Genomic DNA, 20,161 nt, shown 5'->3' on the forward strand with positions numbered 1-20,161 from the left:
TGCAGTGAGCCGAGACAGCGCCACTGCACTCTAGCCTAGGTGACACAGCGAGACTCAGTCTTAAAAAAAAAAAAAATGCCAGCCAAACCTGTCAACCCCACGCCAAATCTGCTTTTTGTGTGATCTCAGATGGTTCCCTGAACCTCAGCCTCTGTAAAATGGGAGTATTATATCTGTAAATGGGCATAATAATGCTGACCAGCTCCACAGGGGTGTGTGAGGATCAAATAAGATCATTCATTCATGCATTTGTTCAAAACACAAATATTGAGTGAGCCTCTATTATGTGCCAGGCACTATGTAGGCACCATAGATGCATCAGTGAATAAAACAGATAAAAATCCCTGTTCTAAAACAGCATGGTTGTTCCTCAAAAAATTAAAAATAGAATTACCATATGATCCAGCAATTACACTTCTGGTATATGCCCAAAAGAACGGAAAACAGGATCTCAAAGAGTTATTTATACACCCCTGTTCAGAGCGGCATTATTCACGATGGCCAAGAGGTAGAAACAACTGAGGCGTCCATGGATGGATGAATGGATAAACAATATGTGGTATGTACATACAATGTAATGTTATTCAGCCTTAGAAATAAAGGGAATTCTGGCTGGGCACAGTGGCTCACACCTGTAATCCCAGAACTTTGGGAGGCCGAGGGCAGGTAGATCACTTGAGTCCAGGAGTTGGAGGCCAGCTTGGCCATCATGGCGAAACCCTGTCTCTACTAAAAATACAAAAATTAGGCAGGGTGCAGTGGCTCACGCCTGTAATCCCAGCACTTTGGGAGGCTGAGGCAGGTGGAGCAGGAGGTCAAGAGATCGAGACCATCCTGGCCAACATGGTGAAACCCTGTCTCTACTAAAAGTACAAAAATTAGCCAGGTGTGGTGGCACACACCTGTAGTCCCAGCTACTCGGGAGGCTGAGGCAGGATAATTGCTTGAACCCAGGAGGCAGAGGTTGCAGTGAACCAAGATTGTGCCACTGCACTCCAGCCTGGCAACAGAGCGAGGAAAAAAAAATTAGCCAGGTGTGGTGGCACAAGCCTGTAATTCCAGCTACTTGGGAGGCTGAGGCATGAGAATCAATTGAACCTGGGAGGTGGAGGTTGCAGTGAGCCAAGCGGCAGAGCAAGATCCTGTCTAAAATAAATAAATAAATAAATATATAAATAAAGGGAATTCAGATACATGCTACCACATGGATTAAACTTGAGGACATTATGCTAAGTGAAATAAGCCAGTCGCAAAAAGACAAGTAGTATTATTTCACTTCATACATATGAGGTATCTAGAGTAGTCAGAGTCATTGAGACAGAAAGTAAATAGCGGTTGCCAGGATCTGGGAGGAGGAGGAAATGGGGATTTGTTTAATGGGTACAGATTTTCAGTTTTGCAAGATGAAAGGAGTTCTGTAGATTGGTTGCACAACAATGTGAATGTACTTAATGCCACTTAGCTGTACACTTAAAAGTGGTTAAGATGGTCAATTTCGTTACGTGTTTTCCACCATAATTTTTTTAAAAATCTCATTTAAAAAAAAAATTTTTTTGAGACACAGTCTCACTCTGTTGCCCAGACTGGAGTGCAGTGGTGCAACCTCAGCTCGCTGCAACCTCCAACTCCTGGGTTCAAGTGATTCTCCTGTCTCAGCCCTCTGAGTAGCTGGGATTACAGGCATGTGCCACCACGCCTGGCTAATTTTTCTGCTTTTTTTTTTTTTTTTTAGTAGAGACGGGGTTTCGCTATGTTGGCCAGGCTGGTCTTGAACTCCTGGCCTCAAGTGATCCACTCGCCTTGGCCTCCCAAAGTGTTGAGATTATAGGTGTGAGCCACTCACTGCACCTGGCCTAAAAAAAAAATCTCATTCTTACGAAGCTTACAGTCCAGTGAGAAGGAGACACATAGGCAATTCACGTGAGTAATTATAAATTAGAAGGTGATAAATGCTTTGGGGACAAAACAGAGGCAGGTGATGAGGAGGTGACAAGGAAAGCTGGGGGAGGGTCTGACCTTTCAGGTGGGTGGTCAGAGGAGGACTCACAGAGGAGGGCCTTCGAGCAGACTTGAAGGAGAAGGAGTGAGCCATGCAGGCCTTTGGACACAAGTGAAAGAATGTGATGAGTTGTAAAGCAAGATATTGTGTTATCACTGGCGGGGACAGACAAGTGAGACACAGAGAAAGACCAGAATAAGATTCCACCAGCTCCCAAGCCAAGAAAGTTGGGAAGCTAAGATGCTCAGAATGCCCCCTCTCACCCCACAGCTGCCCGCAGTTCCCTCTGGCTTCTCAGTGCCACCCCCTCCCCCAGCCAGCTGCAGCTCCCCTTCCAAAATATCCAGCCTTATTCAGCTTGTTGGTGGCAGCTAAAGGAGGGACCAGTGTCTCCCGGAGGCTGAGAAAGGACGAGTGGGGGCTGCTCCCAAGTCCTGCCTCAGCTGGTGGAGGCCTCTCCAGATGAGCCCAGGAAAGAGTGGGAGGAGGCAGGGGGGTGAGTGAGGGAGGATGGGCGTCGGGGGATGGATGGGGCCAGCGAAGAAGGGAGAGAGACAAGAAGCTGGGAAAGTAGAGACTGGCAATGTGCAGACCACGAGGCAGGCCAGGACCCCCAGGGATGCCACGCACCCCTAAGACCAAAGGAAATGGGCCCAGAGTGCCCAAGTAGGAGGAAACCAGCCATTCTTAGGTGGGGTGGGGTGGGATAGTAGAGGAGATGTTGGGAACAGTCTCTGGGCCTAGAGGAAAGCAAAAGTCATTGTAGAAGGAGTCCCAGGACAACTTGAGGGTTTCAGTTATATCAAAGGATTTTCCAAAGCAGACCAACCAGTATTCTTTCTCTGCTTCCCTTCTGCCTGAGCGTGGCCAGACATCCCCTTTCAGACGCGCCGTACAGATCTTCAAGATGGAAGAAAATCAAAATCAATCGGGCAGGCAAGAAGAGAGACCTCCGGAAGGGCAGCTGGGGTCTGCACAGCCTGCAGGGGAGAGATAAGGGCAACGAAGAGAAACAGGCTGGCCTGGTTGGCAAGCAGACTGAGGAAAGCAGAGGCAGGCTGAAAATAGATTGGGGGCGGGAGGAAAGAAAGCCAGGCCAGGAAAGAAGGGAGAGCAGAGGCAATCGATGCCTTCGTGACTCTGACCCAATTTTTCATATCAGCCTCGCCAAAAGATGAGGAGATGGTGGGGAAATCGGGAAAGACTGGCAAAGAGGGAGGAGAGTCAGGGCAAAGTAATTTGAGTTCTAAGACCCAGGCGATTGTGAAGTACCAGTCAGGGATCGTGGTAGGGAGAGGAGGAGGTATATACTATCCTCAGTACCAGTTTAGACCCCAGCAGAGTTTGGCATCCCAGAATGGGTTTTAGAGCTTAAGGAATGTGAGTGTACCCAGGAAGGAGAGTCAACTATCTAGAAAGGCCAGAGGCGGCAACATGGCTGAGTCAGTCTGGAGACAGTTGGCTGCAAAGTAACTCCATGCCTGCATTTTCTTCTCAGGAGAGTGATGGAAAGAGAATTTGGTTTTTTAAGTGGTGGGCTTTTAGTGCAGCAAGAGGGATTAAAGTTACACTTCAGGAAATCCATCCCATTAGGTAGATTTGTGAGATACTAAAACATGTAGATAAGCACACTTACATTCTTTCCTTGGAAATCTTTTTTAAAAAATGAGAAGCTCCACTATTTGGGCCTGTAGAGGCTCATCTGAAGCCCAGGGCCTCCCCTCAAAACTTCTGGACTACTGTTGGCTAGAAAGGGGGGTCTAAGATTTTTATTACCCTGGGGGTAGGGTCTGAAATAAATATCTGGGCCTAAGGCAGGGATAATGCAGGCACCTGGATTAGGGAGAATGGGGGAGGACCAAGGTGGGCTGGATCTGTCAGCCCTGGAGGAGCTGCAGAGACAAGGGGTGGGATTCTAACAGGCAGGACCCATGATATTTACATAACTTTGAATAATGAATAAGCCCAGCTCTGGGGTTCCTAGTTAGCACTGCTCATCTGCATCTTTATTAAGCTTTATAAATGATTCAGCTCCTACCCCTTCCCCCAGCCCCTGCCCAGCCTGCCCCCAAGCATCGGGGTAGTTGTTTGCTCATTATTTTAGACTAGATTTGTTTCACCAACATTCAGTGATGCATGGAGTGGGGGTGGCATGGGAGAGAGGAACAAGTTCAAAAGGCAAGTGGAGTGAAGGGGTTGAGGGCTGGAGAACGGAAACAGCAGCCGTGGGAAGGCAGGCTCATAGCTGCGAGCAAAGGCACAGAGCTGGGGATGCGGGCATCACTCTCCAAAATGCTCCTGGGGCCAACATCTTCAGGAGAGAAAAGTTTCTTAGATTCCCCGAAATGTGCCAGGTTCGAGTCCCACTCGAATCCCTGGGTTCCCTTACATCTGCTGCCAAGACCACCAGCAGGCCCTATGCTCAGCTCCAGCACCGCACTGAGGCGTTGGAGCAGCCAAGTGAGTACAGCCCCCAAGGAAGTTCTCAGTTTTTCCTGAGGCAGGAATTTTGCTATTTTCAGGCAAAAAGAAAAAAAAAAAATCTGCTATACTTGCAAGGCAGGAACAAGCACCAGGTCTATTAGGGGAGAAAGAAATAGGAACAGGTGCACGTGGTATGAGAATCTGGAGGGAAAGGGAATGCTGTGTTCACAGAGAGTTAGCACCCACCTTGAAAGAGGAACCTGGAGAAGATGGGCAGCCCTCACCTGATCTGAGCAGCTCTGGGAGCTGCCTGATCAGCTGATCAGAAACAGGGAGAAGTATTTAACAGCACGAACATGGAGGAGTTGGCGGGAAGCTGGTAGGGGGAAAGGCAGAGCATTTTTCAACCCTGGCTGCACATTATAACCACCTGGGGAGCTTTAAAAAGATGATGCTTGGGACCCACCCAAGACCAATTAAATCAGAATCGCCGCGGGAGAAGGCCCTAGGCACCATATTTTTTAAAAAGCTCTTCAATTTTATTTGGATCCTAAACAGACCAATTTTAAAATATATATTATATATTTTACATAAATATATAATATATATTATAAAATGTAAAATTTAAAATATATATAATATATAATAAAATCAGGGAAGTTTAAACATTGGATATTTTGTATTAAGGAATTATTGATCTTTTTTAGGTGTGATAAGAGTATTGTGATTATGTTTTTTGAAGAGTCATTTTCTGGCTGGGTGTGATGTCACACATCTGTAATCCCAGTGCTTTGGGTGGCCAAGGTGGGAGGATCACTTGAGACCAGGCGTTTGAGGCTGCAGTGAGCTATGATCATGCCATTGCCCTCCAGCCAGGACAAAAGAGCAAGATCTTGTCTCTATTAAAAAAAAAAAAAGTCGGCCGGGCGCGGTGGCTCATGCCTGTAATCCCAGCACTTTGCGAGGCCGAGGGGAGCGGATCATGACGTCAAGAGATGGAGACTATCATGGCTAACATGGTGAAACCCCGTCTCTACTGAAAAATACTAAGAATTAGCTGGGCATGGTGACATGTGCCTATAGTCCCAGCTACTTGGGAAGCTGAGGCAGGAGGCTCGCTTGAACCCAGGAGGCAGAGGTTGCAGTGAGCCGAGATCACGCCACTGCACTCCAGCCTGGTGACAGAGCGAGACTCCATCTTAAAAAAAAAAAAAGTCCTTTTATTTTCTTTTATTTTTTTCTCTTTTCTTTTCTTTTCAAGACATCCTCTCACTCTGTTGCCCAGGCTGAAGTGCTGAAGTGCTGAAGTGCTGAAGTGCAACGGTGCTATCACAGGTCACTGCAGCCTTGACCTCCCAGGTGATCCTTCTACCTCAACCTAGCTAATTATTTTTATTTTTTGTAGAGATGGGGTCTCCCTATGTTGCCCAGGCTGGTCTCAAACTCCTGGGCTCAAGTGATCTGCTTGCCTTGGTCTTCCAAACTGTTGGGATTACAGATGTAAGTCACCGTGCCTGGCCTCATTTTCTTTTCTTTGAGGAATACTCAACTATTTCCTGGTGAAATGACATCATGTCTGTCAGCTTCAAAATAATACAGTGAAGAGAATGGGGAAGTGGGCAGGGTTGCCAATGAAGCAAGATTCCCTGTTGATAACTGTTTTAATTTTTCTTATTTTAAATTACATTAAGGACGGCATGGTGGCTCATGCCTGTAATCCCAGCACTTTGGGAGGCTGAGGCGGGTGGATCGCCTGAAGTTAGGAGTTGGAGACCAGCCTGGCCAACATGGTGAAACTCCGTCTCTACTAAAAAAAATACAAGAATTAGCCAGGCATGGTGGCATGTGCTTGTAATCACAGCTACTCAGGAGGCTGAGGCAGGAGGATCACTTGAACCTGGGAGGCAGAGGCTGCAGTAAGCTGAGATCGTGCCACTGTGCTCCAGCCTGGGCAACAGAATGAGACTCCGTCTCAAAAAAAAAATTAAATTATATATATATTTTAAGATACGGGGGTCTCACTGTGTTTCCCAGGCTGAATTTGAACTCCTGGACTCAAGGAATCCTCCCATCTCAGCCTCCTGAGGTGTGATAACTGTTGAAGCTGCTTGATGGGTAAAACAGGTGTATTAGTCCAGTCTCACACTGCTATGAAGAAATATCCGAGACTGGGTAATTTATAAAGAAAGGTTTAATTGACTCACAGTTCTGCATGACTGGGGAATACCTCAGGAAACCTACAATCATGATGGAAGGCATCTCTTCACAGGGTGGCAGGAGAGAGAATGAGTGCAGAGCGAAGAGTGGAAAAGTCCCTTACAAGACCATCAGATCTCGTGAGAACTCACTCACTACCACAAGAACAGCATGGGGGTAACCGCCCCCATGATTCAATTACCTCCCACCAGGTCCCTCTCACAACACATGGGGATTATGGGAACTACAATTAAAGATGAGATTTGGGTGGGGACACAGCCAAACCATATCAACAGGTTCATTCATTATACTATTTTTTTAAACTTTTTGTATATAAACCGAAACAGCCAGGGGTGAGAACCTCAGAGCCAGCCACTTACGAGGACAGGCGCTACCTCGGCACCTCTGTGGGCAGAACCAGCTTGGAGGAGAACAGGTTTGCAGGACCCTAAATAAGAGGGGAGGGCTCAGTCTCCAATGTCCTGGGCCCTAGGCAGGACACTGGGGAAAGAATAACTGGCACTTAAAAATGCAACTTGGGGTTTGGAGGGCTCTTCAAGCTGCTTCGCTGTAAGCCCACACAGCCTCTGGAGTCCTCTGCTTTGTGTACCAGGCCTGGAGGCCAGACTGAGGGAGCCAGCTGCCTGAGGCAACCAATGCAAACAGTCAGCTTCTTCTCTGCCTCCCTGCCCTCTCCTGACCAGCTCCACAGGGATTCAGACCCCCATCTCAGTTGGCATCCCCCACTGCCCATCACCACTGCTTCCCTGCACTGTCACTCCTCCGACGGGCTCATCTGCTAGTGCCAGGGAACGTTAGCCCAGCTGAGTTCATCGGGAATTGGGGGAGGCTGAACACAAATCTGTACAACTGTGGGCACCCAGACACCCATCGACAGAGGGAGCGGGAGAAGACCCCAGTGGTTGCTGCCAGAACTGTGTGAGCTGCTGAGAGATTCCCTGGTAGCTTGACCCTACTTGCAGTTCACTCCTTTAATGAACAAATCAAATGAATCCTAAATTCTCAGGGAGCTACCATCCCGGACTAGTTGAGTCTCCTCAGCCTTGGCCATGGACCAACACAGGAATGCCCATGTTCTCTACGTGCTCCTGAGAAATGATTTCCTGCCCCACTGAAGTGGATGTCCCCACTCCACCACATATCTCAGCCCTGTCCTCCACCCATTTCCGCTGGTGGCACTACCAGCTCCGGCCTCCTGCTCAGTTTGGGGCGCTCTCTGTCTTTTGTGTTCCATTACCTTCCCCCATGGCCTCTAGGGGCTGGGGAGGGGAGAGAGTTGGAGGGGCTGTTTAAGAGATTTTTGGAATCAGTGCCTGCGCATCACCCGCTGCCATGAGTTATTTCAGCGCTGATGTTTGTCTCGAGCTGATTATTCCAGCCTGAGAACAGGTGGAGCAGCCTGCGGTGGTTTATTCGTCAGCCAAGGCCATCTGTTCCCAACAAGCTGAGATTTGTAGCTGATTTCTACTGGGGAGCAAGGAGTTGGGGGTGAGGAGGGAGAGGGAGATCACACCAACACCCCAGGGGACTTGCTCCTCCCAGACCTTCCAGGATGCCTCAACCCCCGAGTTTCCCATTTTACTAGGGATCCCGCATTTTCCAATTTCTCAGAGAAACTCACTGGTCACTCAACTTGGCAACAACACTTCCCTAAGGGGCTATACCTTCTCAGATGGAACCATGTGTTAGAAGCACAAATCTACCAGCCAGGCACAAAGTCTGGCCAGTAAGCCATGTCCCCCTGCTTGCAGATCTTAAAAAAAAAAAAAAAAGAAGTGTATCACTATGACACAGATATCCTAAATGACCCTCTCAACTCTTGGCTTCTCCTCAGCCCAACCCTACTGCCAGTCCCTTTAACAAAAACATCCTCACCTCAACCCATCACCTGCAGGGCTCCCAGCTGCATGGGAGGGCTTGGTCTAGATGCTCTTGTCTCATCCGCCCTGCTCGCCTCCCCTAAATACCCTGTTCATGTTCCACCCTCCAATCTGTTCCTCTTCCAGCTTCCCTCTCAGCCATGCCAAGAGAAGCCTGCTGCTTTAAGAATGGTTTTCCCTGAGCAAGGGATCTAAGCAGTTTCTAAGCAGCTTTGCCACACGGTTTATCAACCCCCGCCCACTGCCTGCTATGATTTCTGTATATGAAATGTTGGGAAAGAAGTGACTCTTATACTCAAGCTAATATGACACTTTGGGGCCTTCTTTGGTGTTGCTACACACATCTGTACTGACTTTTAAAAACTGTATGAAAACTTGGTATTGAAAGCACACTACTTCATCTGTAACCCCACATCCCCAAGTAAAACTACTTGCAGTTTTCAGAGGTCCCTTCTAATATTTATTTATTGATCTGTGTTTTCCCATCTACTTTTGTCATGTCTATAAGTAACCTTAGGAACCCATTAACAGAGCTGTAAGACTGCCTCACTTTCTAGTTGGTTCTCTAGGCTTATTTTGTCAGTTCCTGGGAGAAGAAGCTCCTTTCTACTATTAAAACCTGCCCAGTGACTGAGTATGTTTCCACCAGAAACAGTAGCTCCCACAGATGTGCTCCGGAACCCACAAAGGCAGGCCATGAGACCTGTGCTTCCAGGGCAGAACCTACCAGGGAGTGCACTCACTAGGGTCACTCTTCCTTGGACAGTAGGCCCCCAGCAGTCCTCAAGCAAGGGTGCCAACCTACAATTGATGCCAGGTCCCAGGGTTAAGATGAGCCATGAGACCTCTTTCATCACATACAATTTTATATTTGCCTGGCTGCCTGTCACTCACCTATCTTTCAAAGTCCTAATGTTTCCGAAGCTATTGGCTATATCTTCCCCATACAGAGATTTTTTTTTAACTCTTTTTTTTCTTTTGAGACAGAGTCTCACCCATCGCCCAGGCTGGAGTGCAATGGCATGATCTTGGCTGACTGCAATCTCCGCCTTCCAGATTCAAGTGATTCTCCTGCCTCAGCCTCTTGAGTAGCTGGGATTACAGGTTCCTACCACCACACTCAGCTAATTTTTTTTTTTTTTTTTTTTTGAGACAGAGTCTTGCTGTGTCACCTGGGCTGGAGTGCAGTGGTGCGATCTCTGCTCACTGCAAGCTCCACCTCCTGGGTTCATGCCACCTCCTGGGTTCATGCCATTCTCTTGCCTCAGCCTCCCAAGTAGCTGGGACTACAGGCGCCCACCACCACGCCTGGCTAATCTTTTGAATTTTTTTTAGTAGAGACGAGGTTTTACCATGTTAGCCAGGATGGTCTTGATCTCCTGACCTCGTGATCCGCCTGCCTCGGCCTCCCAAAGTGCTGGGATTACAGGCGTGAGCCACCGCGCTCAGCCTAATTTTTGTATTTTTAGTAGAGACGGGGTTTCACCATGTTGGCCAGGCTGGTCTTGAACTCCTGACCCCAGGTGATCCACCCACCTCAGCCTTAACTCTTTTTTTTTCTTAATTTCCATTTTCAAATTCCCTAGTGTCCTCTCTTTCCCAAATCCATTTGCTGCTTTTCCTAATCTAGTCAGATCATAGATGTGGCACAAAACATATAAAAATTTATTAAAATGTGGAAACTCTTTGACTCTTAAGCCACTTCAAATATAATTTGGTTGGATAGTGTCAAAACATAATATCCTTTTTGAATTTTCTTTTTTGGTAAAACTGTCATAGCTGACTTTTGATATCTACAGCAAATTCTATCTGCACATATAAGTATTCCACTGGGGGATTTATGTCACTGACTTCAGTCGCAAAGCACTGAAGTCCAAAAAGCACTCTTTTTGGAATTTCCCTTATGTATATGACCCATCACTGGGGCTCACACTACAGAAGACTCAATTTCTCTGTACAAATTCCTTCTAAACACATCCAGCATCCTTGTTAACTCCAAAATGGCTACTGCTCTGGAAATCTTTCCTCCCAGATCAAATAGCAGGGAATGGTCTGGATTGTTGTTGTACTGTAATGAAATTAGACTGAAGTGAATATAGCTTAAAATATGCATTCTGAGCGATGTGGAACTGTTTTTCATATTGCTGGCACAGTGGGAGTGAAGTGAAAATGTGATAATGTATGGGGGATGCTCTGAAAATTGTGAAGAGCGACGCAAATGTGAAGTAGATATTTTCCCCCAAAATTGCCAAGAAGCGTTTCCTTTCTGAGGCCAGGCCTTGGTGAATGCCAAGCACACGCGATTTGAGATGAGGACTACGGCAGTGATTCTTTGCTTTCTTGCCTCTCACTGCATCCTCTGCCAAGGCCAGAATAGTTAGGAGACGCTTGGCCAGCTGCTGGAAGCAAGTTGAGGACTCTGCTTAGAAAGATGACATCACCCCTCAGACTCAGTTTTCTCTCCAGGATGACGTCGTCACAGAGTTGTGATGGAGGTGAAATGAAATTCTGTAGGGCAAAGTGCATAAGCCTAGTGGGCATCGTAGTAAGTGCTCAACAAATGGGAACTGTTTTTGACCTTTTTTTTTTTGAGACTAAGTCTTGCTCTTGTCCCCCAGGCCAGAGTGCAATGGCATGATCTCGGCTCACTGCAATCTCTGCCTCCCGGGTTCAAGCCATCCTCCTGCCTCGGCCCCCCAAGTAGCTCGGATTACAGGTGCCTGCCACCACGCCCGGCTAATTTTTGTATTTTTTTAAGTTGAGACGGGGTTTCACCATGTTGGCCAGGCTGGTCTCGAGCTCCTGACCTCAGGTGATCCACCCGCCTCTGCCTCTTAAAAGTGCTGGGATTACAGGCGTGAGCCACCACGCCCCGCCAATTGTTGGTCTTATAACCCTCCTCTCACTACTGACAGGGTAGGAAGGGGCCTCTCAGTCCCAGTCACTGGCCCTGGGCCTCAGCTCAGGCCGAAGACTTCCAAGTGGCGGGAAACAGTATTTCTGGGTTGCTGGGAGAGTAGACCGGTCCTAATGCCGCTGTAATCATTAAAAGGGCAATGCAGATGGGCGGCCCGTCAGGGGCTTTGAAAACCCATTGCCCTTTTAAGGGGCGTGGCTTCTGGGAAGTGCGTAAAGACCCTCCAGGCAGGGGCGGGACCAGAGGGCTACGCACGCCAAAGAACAGGGGATATGCAAATATCTATGAATATGCTAATGAGCGTTCGGTTTCCCAGTGAATGATCGGGCACCGCCTGGACTGGCAGAGCGGACTAGGGAAGAGGAAATGAGAGGACCTTGAGATTCAACCGAGTGGCTGAATGTAAACTAACTCCCGATGGAGAATGTGCGACGTTTCTTCCACAGCACCCGGATCTCGAAGCCCCACTGGCACCACCCATCAGTCCCTCCAGTTCCTCACTAGCGGGATGAAGGGGGAGGGCGTGGGAGATTCTTTTGGCTGCGGTAAGGAGCTCTGAATTTAGAAGCCAGAAGTTTCTTGCCAGCAGTACTACCTTGTTTCACAGTTGGGGAAACTGAGGCCTGACAGGTTAAGCCCCTTCTCCAAGGTCGCAGTGCTAGAAGCAGAACTAGTTTGGCAGGTTTTGTCTATTTTTGCTTTGTTTTCCCTACTGCACATGGGCACCACTCTGGAGGTGAAAAGGCAGCAGCCTCAAAGGCAGAAGAGCTTGGTACATTACCAAACGTGTTGGACTGCCCACTAGGCTGGAGGTTTTAGAAAATATGTCCTAGGGAAAGATGGAAGGAGTCGGGGTGGCCGCCAGTAGAAGCAAGCAAGGACAAATTACCATAGACTTGTCTGGAATGTGTTGCTATAAAAAAGGTGATGAAGTGTTCCAGCTTCCCAGAGATCCGGTGCAGTGGAAATGAACAGGGAACAGAAGAGATTAGGGTTAGATTTAAGGCAGTACTTTCTCCCAGGGATGATAATGGGGCCCTTTATTCAGTGACCAAGGCAGGCAAGGGACTGATCCCCCTCCCACTTCTGAGGCCTTTGGGAATCCATCTCCCTCTAGTCCCACATGGCCTGCTTGGAGGTCAGGAACGAATTAAATGACTTTGAAAAGTCCCCACTATTCAGGTAGGTGATCCTTTCCCTGGATGGGCCTCCTGGGCTCTTTGCTGAGGGTAAGGACAGCAGCTGCTCTGGCTCCAGGGCCCTGGGGGAGAAACAGCAGTCATGGCATCTCTTGCAACACGCTCCCTGCCAAATTGATTCAAATTGGCTTGGATATGAACATATGATTAAAGGAGCGGTGCGATTCATTTATCAGGAGAGATTAAAGAGCAGCATCTGCGCAGCCTAGCTGGGGGACAATTAAGGAGCAAATCGCTAAGTGTCTGTGCCACCAGGCAAGGGGGTGGAGGATGGGGGAAGGACAACTGGGATAATCTGCCAAGGAGACACAAAGACAAAAGAAGACCATTTAGGGGTCACTGCCTGCCACTGTTGTTTCTGGGCACAGACTGGGCACCATGGGGAGTCCCACAGGGGCACTGGTTCCTGCCCCTGCCTCTCATTCAGGAGTCAGAGCAATCCCGGGGATCTGCAGTTATAGAGGAGGATCTAGCAGGCTGGCTTTGAGCCTGGCAAAGGGCCAGATTTGCATTCTGCAACATCTTAAGGACCAGGGATACCATGAACATACAGGTAAGGTCAACAGCAGAGCTTTCAAGGTACACCCAAAATAAACATTGGCTTTGGTGGCCCTAAAGGCTCCTGGACTCCTCTGGGGCCAAGGGAATTGTCTCCTTCTCAGCTGAAACTTGGAGAAGCACTGATCATGTGACAATGCACAGCCAGCCTGTGGCATGTTCTACCACCACCTCTCTTTTGCCCCAGGACCTTTGCTTAAACTCTTCTTCTTCTCAATATGCCTTTCCCAGCAACTCTACCTGTGGAAGTGCTATTTTCAAGTCCCTATCAAAATAGCAGCTCCTTTTAGAGGCTTTCCCAATCCTCCCGGCCAGAGAGAGTATCTCCCTCCATAATAAGTCCAAAGCAACTTCTTTGTCCTTGTTAGGCCTTATGTAATTATTTCCACATGGGTCTGCTCCAGCCCTCATCCACAAATCCCTGGAGGATGGATACTATGATGTGTTCCTCTCTACCTACTCCAAGCTTACACATACTAGCAGGTGCAGCATGTATTTTGTGTCTACCTCCCTCCACTTAATGAAGGAAGGGACCTTACCCATCACCAGCACCCAAAATAGGGCCTAGGCACAGCAGGCAGTCATGAAATATTTCTCAACTGTTAAGCAAATGAATATGTTTTCTGACTTGAACAAAGCTTTTTACCCCAGGCCGGGTTATTGGAGGTTGATGTTGGAGTTTCCAGTTAACCAGAGGCTTGACTCAGTATGAGCGAACAGATTTGGGCATTCATCTAAAGGTGGCAGGGAGTTTGTCACCCTAGTTCCTAGTAGAAACAGAAAATGTACCACGCTATGTGAAAACAGGAATAAAAGATGAGAGTGACAGAACTGAACATAAGCTAGCAGCCTTTTTAAAATTATTTTTTTGTAAAAAAAAAAAAAAGTAACTTAGGCCGGGCACAGTGGCTCACGCCTGTAATCCTAGCACTTTGGGAGGCGAGGCAGGCAGATCACCTGAGGTCAGGAGTTCGAGACCAGCCTGCCCAACATGGTGAAACCCCGTCTCTATTAAAAATACAAAAATTAGCCAGGCGTGGTGGTACACGTCTGTTAAGTCCCAGCTACTCGGGGGGCTGAGGCAGGAGAATCGCTTGAACCTCGGGAGGTGGAGGTTGCAGTGAGCTGAGATCGCGCCACTACACTCCAGCTTGGGTGACATAGCAAGACTCTGTCTCCAGAAGAAAAAAAAGTAACTTCCCTTTTACTATTGTCTCTATCCTCTTCTCTATTCTATCGTGGGGCAGTGGAGGGGGCAGTCTCCGTTCGAGACGGATCCACTTCACACACTGTCCCATTCATTTTGGGGGAGACTTTTCTCCCTTCTTCCCTTTTGGACTCTTTCTGGAGGGCTGACATTACCAGAGCCTCGGCACTTGGGATGTTTGCTATCTTTTCCCACCGATCTGTCCAAACTACTTTATTCATTCAGGGATTATAACTGGCCACATTACAGAATGAGAAGGTAGAAGGTAGAAGAGGAGGAGGGGTGTCGTTTGTTTCTTGCCTTTCTGCATGAGCTGCCTCTTAGCTGTCAATGAAGGAACAAAGCACGGAGAGGGGCATGAAGATAGGAACTGAGCAGGGCAGAGACAGCACTCCCAACCTACTCACGTTGCCCTGTGGGCCTGAGCTAGTTCTGCCAAGTTTTGATCAAAAAGTCACCTTTGAAATGGCTAAAATTAAGCTTTTAAAAAATGTTCTAATGAGAAGGGCTTGAATCCAAAAAGAAAGAAAAAGAATGAACGAACGAATGAAAGCGAGAGAAAGAAAAGAAAGAAAAAAAAGAAAGAAAGAAGGAGAGAGAGAGAGGAAGAGAAGATAGAATCTCTGTAATTGGTAAGATTTAACAATCAGAGGGACCTCAACATTCCCTTGTGGAGGCCAGGGAGGATGAGGCTTGGAGACTCTGCTACCCTTGCTAACCTGAATCACAGTCCCTAGGCTCTTCACATAAAAGGTGGGGCTTGTGTCTTCCTTGGCCAATCCCCTCATCCCACTACCTCTCCCTGCCCCAAAATGAGCTGCCCAAGCTCTTTAACTGGCACTGGTCTGACACTTTGGGGAGCAGGCCAGAGACCAGAGTGATGCCCTCACAGTCCCCATCAGAATCCCACCTCTGCCCACTCGCCCCCAGGACCAATCTGGACTTTACCTGAGCCTGAAGGAGCAGGCAGGAAAACTGGCGAAGCCAGGAGGAAAAGGGCCTTTATTTCCATACATCGGGTAAACAGGGGAGAGCACAGCCCAGTGAGTACAAACCAATTGCAGGAGAGAAGAGGGGTGGCAGATGGGAGCAGCACCAGGCACTGCCCTTGGGCTCCCAAGTCTGGTGGAGTTGTTAGGGATAACCTTTTTAGGGTGGGGGCTGGGACCTCCAGACCACATGGTGTTGTGTCTGGGGTAAGTGTGTCGGGGCAGGGAGGTTGGAAGAAGAAGAATGACATGGGCTCAGGACACAGAGTGAGGACTCATGTCTAATGGCCAAAACTTCCATCTTCAGTTTTTCTGATGACAAGCCCTCAACCCCAAGTCTTCCCTCTCAAGTTGAGTTTATGGTCCAGGCTACCTGGACAGAGCAGGAGGGAGGCAGTGCTTGGATCAGCCCTGAACTGCTGTAGTTGGAATGGGTTTATCTTAAATAGGTCATTGCACATAACACGCTGAGACAAAGAGGGTGGGGTGGGGGCCGGAGGTGTGGATGGTCCACACGCACACTTGTCTGTATAGGCTTGCTCAACCCAGCCCAGCAGTACCGGAGAGCCCCTCCCGAACTCATTCGTAAGAACCTAGACCCAGCTCTGCTCACCAATGTCTCCAGCTGCACAGAGAAAGGACTGCTCTCTCAAGGGTGAAGATGGAGATGACATTCCCGAGTCATTCTTGGGAGCCCCAGCTACCCCTGCAGCCCCCTCCCACTCTCAGGGATGCAGCTGTGATGGAGAGGTTGGGTATTTAAATTAAAAAGTAGAAAGACAGCAGGCACCAAGAAGAGAGCCCCCACCCCACACGAGAGGGAAGGCATTGCTGCTCCTCCCCCAATCCTCCCCATGGACCCAGCAACCTAGAGTGTCCCAGTAGGCAACCTGTCCACCGTCCCTGAGCAGGGAGCTGAGAGGGAGGTCAATGTGCTGGCGCCATGCAGTGCCAGGCCACCTGCCATTGTCCACGGTGGCCCAGGGTAGAAGCCAAGAATCTGGCATTTTGAGGCAGAGAGGAGCAAAAAGTTCTCTTCAGAAACTCCTCTTTCCCCCACCTCTTCCACGTGGAGACATCAGACACCCATAGCCTGGAACGTCCCCCTGACAGAAGGAGGTCAGGGTGTTTCCCATGCAGATCAGCAGTCGGGTGGGGGAGACCGGCGCCCCACCACTTCCTGGGAGTGGTGCCCAGGCAGCCACAGGCCGTGGGGTGAAAGGGCTGTGAACTACTCCCCTGGGCTATTTGTTAGTCTCCGTCAGCTTGGCCTCTGTGTCGCTGTCACTCAGATAGCTGTGGGAGTATCGGGGTCTGGAGGTGTTGTCGAGAGGGTCGTGTTCATCATCTGACCGGTCAGGGGCAAGGGACTTCCAGTAGCTGGTGGGGCTGCAGGGACAGAGGAATAAGGTTAGGGACAATGACACTCCTCCATTAAGCACTCACACCTTTGGTTCTGGAGGCCCACAAAGCTGCGTCAGAGCACTCCCCAAAAGCCAAACATTGTGAAGTAAAAACCTTCCTTGGCTTACTTGGAAGATACTCAAAGCGGTAAGAGGAAGGCGACTCTGGAAGCTTTTAAAGCTCCGAGGAAAGGGATGCTGAGAGCAGTGAGTCTCGGACTCAAGCGTGCATAAGAATCTGATGCAGGCTCCTGGGCCTTTCCTCTTAGAAACCTTGAATCGCTGGCTCCTGGGTACAACCCAGGAATTCTGCATTTTCAGTCCTTCCCCAGAAGGCTCTGAAGCAGGCAGTCCATGAACCACATTGGCCTGGAGACTGGAGGTCTGGTGATTACAACTTGTCTAGGGTAGGGACTCTCTTAGGCGAGTAATTCCTAAAAAGATTCCTTCTGAGAAGGAGGCCCTTTCCCCGTCAAATACTCCCGGATCTGAACCCTTTCCCCTGAGGCCTGTGAGGATTTTTACCTTTGACCATGCCATCATCTACAAACAAGAAATGGAGGCTCAGGAAAGAGAGGCTGAGAAGACCTGTTTCAGGGTGGCCCAAGGGGAAAAGCCCCTTTCTTGGTACAATAACATAACTCAGAGTCTTCATCAGGCCACTGGCTCTGGAGGCCTCCAGCTATCCCGGATGTGAAGCGGCCTCTTCCCCCGGATGGAGCAGGATCATGGCACTGAACAGGGAAGAGGGGACCTCATCTCACAGCTCCATTCACCTTCTCTTTTCTCCCAAAGCCTTGGGACCACCTTTCCCTACTCCTCCTGCCTCCACTGCCTCTGTCGGTTCAAGTGCACTCTCGTTTCAACACCACTGGAGAAAACACAGCCCAGTGTGGCTCCTCTCCTACTGGTGCCCCACACTGAGCGTGGTCCCTGGAGCTGCAGCCCTGCCTCCAGATCCTAGGGTTCCAACTTGGGCAAGCAGGAGTTCCATGTTCCCTGCTGCCTATAATTCTGACTTAAGAAGCGAAAAGGCCCTTTGTTTACTAGCCCTTTTAAAGTTCTAACCCCAAACCAAAAGAGGAGTCGTCAAGGTTCTGCAGAAAGAACCTTCTTCTTAGCTTTTCCCAAGGTGGCAGTGAGAGATGCAGAGGACAAGATTTGGTCACTGAGCACTCCTCTGTGTAAGACACAGCCTAGGCATGTGAGATGGGCTATCTTATTGTTCACAATAACCCTATGAAATATTACGAGGAAGCCAGTAAAAAAAGATGAAAGGATCTTCCTCAAGGCCACACAGCCAGTATGTAAACTTGAATCTGGGACTCTTAGACCTCAAAGACTTTGGACGACTTCACCCTGCCAGCCACTCGATTGGATGACCTGAGAGGAAAAAAAAACACACACAAGACCAAACCTGAATTCTCCTGCTCGCTTGGGCGAGAGCCCAGGGGTTGTATGAAGAGATGTCGGTCTCTATCCCTGGGGGAAAGGAAGAGGCTGATAGAATACATGTTCAATTATGCAAAATGGTTCAGGAATGGGGCAGTCTGGTTAATACTTATCGTATTTCTCATGAATGAATTACCATTTTTAAAGGAATCAGGATAGCACAAAACACATTTAACACAAACTAGACTGAACATAAATGAGTCTTACTTTGATAGGACAAAGTATAGACCTATCAAAGTAAGGACAAAATTATAAAGCTCACTGATGACTGTGTAACACAGAAAAAAATTGGGGTTATTTTAGCTTTGGGGTTGTTTCAATTCTAAATTAGTGGGAGCCTGGTTTGGTTCTCATTTTTTACATAAAATTTCTGGGCACTGAGGGCTATGGTCTGCTGTTAGGCTAACGAGCGCCTGGCTTTGTGGAAAGACAGTGGGGTTACTTTGTACGTGGAGGGGGGTGAGACAGATGCCAGGGCTAGAATCCAGATGCAAATGAGAGGCTGCTGGCGAGCTCCGAGGTGCTGTAAATTGCTGAATCAGGGCCCTCTGGTCCTTTCCATTGCCTCACCTCTTTTTAAGGTGGGGGTTCCACTCCCCAAGCCCACATTCCTGTGCCAGGTAGGCAGACACCTGGATAAATGACAGCCAGGTTTCCATACTGTTTCATCAAGACGCTGGGCAGTGGCAGAGGCTGCTGGGGAGGTGGTAAACTCCATGTCTCTCTCTGCCTTGGGCTGCGGACACATGAGATTGCCCTTGCCTGTAGCTTGGGTGATCGTTAGCCATTCTTAGTGGCTTCCACTGCTCCAGCCATCAGGGAGTCAACAGCAGGCAGCTGCCCTCCTCTCCAGGGCAAGAGTCAGGGTTGGCAATTTGAACATTTTAACCAAATTGTTTAAAAAAGCCTTCCTCCCCACAAGCCAGTGCCTCCTGCTCAGCACTGTCACAAACAATTTGGTACATAAGCTAATTCCCGCCAAGCAAGCCCAGAGCGGCAGCTCCCCTCCCTTGAATGTGCTATGGAAGCTGCGTTCCTGTTGTAAATTCTTGCTGGTCCTCATCAACAGATGGGAAGCTAAGAGACTGCTTCATCCCATGCCTCCACCCCAAAGCCAGTTGATGCTGAGCGCCACTGAGGTTCTCCCTCCCCAGGCCTTCTCCCTCTGGCTCCATGTTGGTTGACTAGGTTCTGGCTTGGTGCCACTCTACCAACACTGAATCCAATCCTCCTTGGAGGGGGTGGTATACAGGGTGTCACAACGACTACAGCTTTCCTGGTGGAAAAGAGGAACTGTGCTCGTGGCTAGTGGAAGAAACAGGCTTTTGGTCTTTTTGTTCTTGCTGGTTGTGGGGTCAAGGGTGATGGTGGGCTGATGGCATTGGGGTCTGAAATCTGCCAGTTGCCAGTCAGTGTGAGATGGCCCAGCTTTAGGCCCATGTCCATCTGGGGGTTGAGACGCAGTGTGCAAAAAGGCCTGGCCCTCTTTGCTTTCCAAACCTCTCTCCCGGGTCCATCAGCTGACTTCCTGCCCTAGGGGTGTAGGGCACTTAGCAGGGCTGCTAAGAGGAAGGCTGAGATGCCTGATCAAATATTTTGACTCTTGTCTTTTTTTTTTTTTTTTTTTTGAGATGGAGTCTCGCTCTGTCGCCCAGGCTGGAGTGCAGTGGTGCGATCTCGGTTCATTGCAACCTCCGAGCTTCCCGGGTTCTAGCGATCTCCTGCCTCTGCCTCCCAAGTAGCTGGGACTATAGACGTGCGCCACCACACCCGGCTAATTTTTGTATTTTTAGTAGAGACAGGATTTCACCATCTTGGCCGGGCTGGTCTCAACTCCTGACCTCAGGTGATCCATCTGCCTCGGCCTCCCAAGGTGCTGGGATTACAGGTGTGAACAACCGCACTCGGCCAACTCT

The 20,161-nt window shown here is 49.0% G+C and overlaps 2 protein-coding genes across 20 annotated transcripts in view; both read right to left on the reverse strand.

The window, feature by feature from the left end:
* Positions 1-15,386: 15,386 nt before the first annotated feature.
* Positions 15,387-16,076, reverse strand: TIAF1 (TGFB1-induced anti-apoptotic factor 1). The gene is given in 1 exon segment (XM_009190013.4): positions 15,387-16,076. A coding segment is annotated over 1 exon segment (348 nt). The 5' UTR covers positions 16,065-16,076; the 3' UTR covers positions 15,387-15,716.
* Positions 15,387-20,161, reverse strand: part of MYO18A (myosin XVIIIA) — a 106,074-nt gene continuing 101,299 nt past the window's right edge. For 13 of the 19 annotated variants that reach the window (XM_009189997.4, XM_021928877.2, XM_021928876.2 and 10 more), the window contains one exon: positions 16,613-16,779. Coding sequence is in view for 6 of the 19 variants with exons in the window: in XM_021928881.2 (XP_021784573.1) it covers positions 18,122-18,275 (154 nt within the window). In the remaining 13 variants the exon portion in view is untranslated. Of the gene's footprint in view, positions 18,276-20,161 lie in introns of all 19 variants that reach the window. The other 6 variants (XM_021928886.2, XM_021928884.2, XM_021928885.2 and 3 more) reach the window with 2 other exon arrangements.

This window comes from Papio anubis, chromosome 17, assembly GCF_008728515.1.
Source record: "Papio anubis isolate 15944 chromosome 17, Panubis1.0, whole genome shotgun sequence".
Lineage (NCBI taxonomy): Eukaryota > Metazoa > Chordata > Mammalia > Primates > Cercopithecidae > Papio > Papio anubis.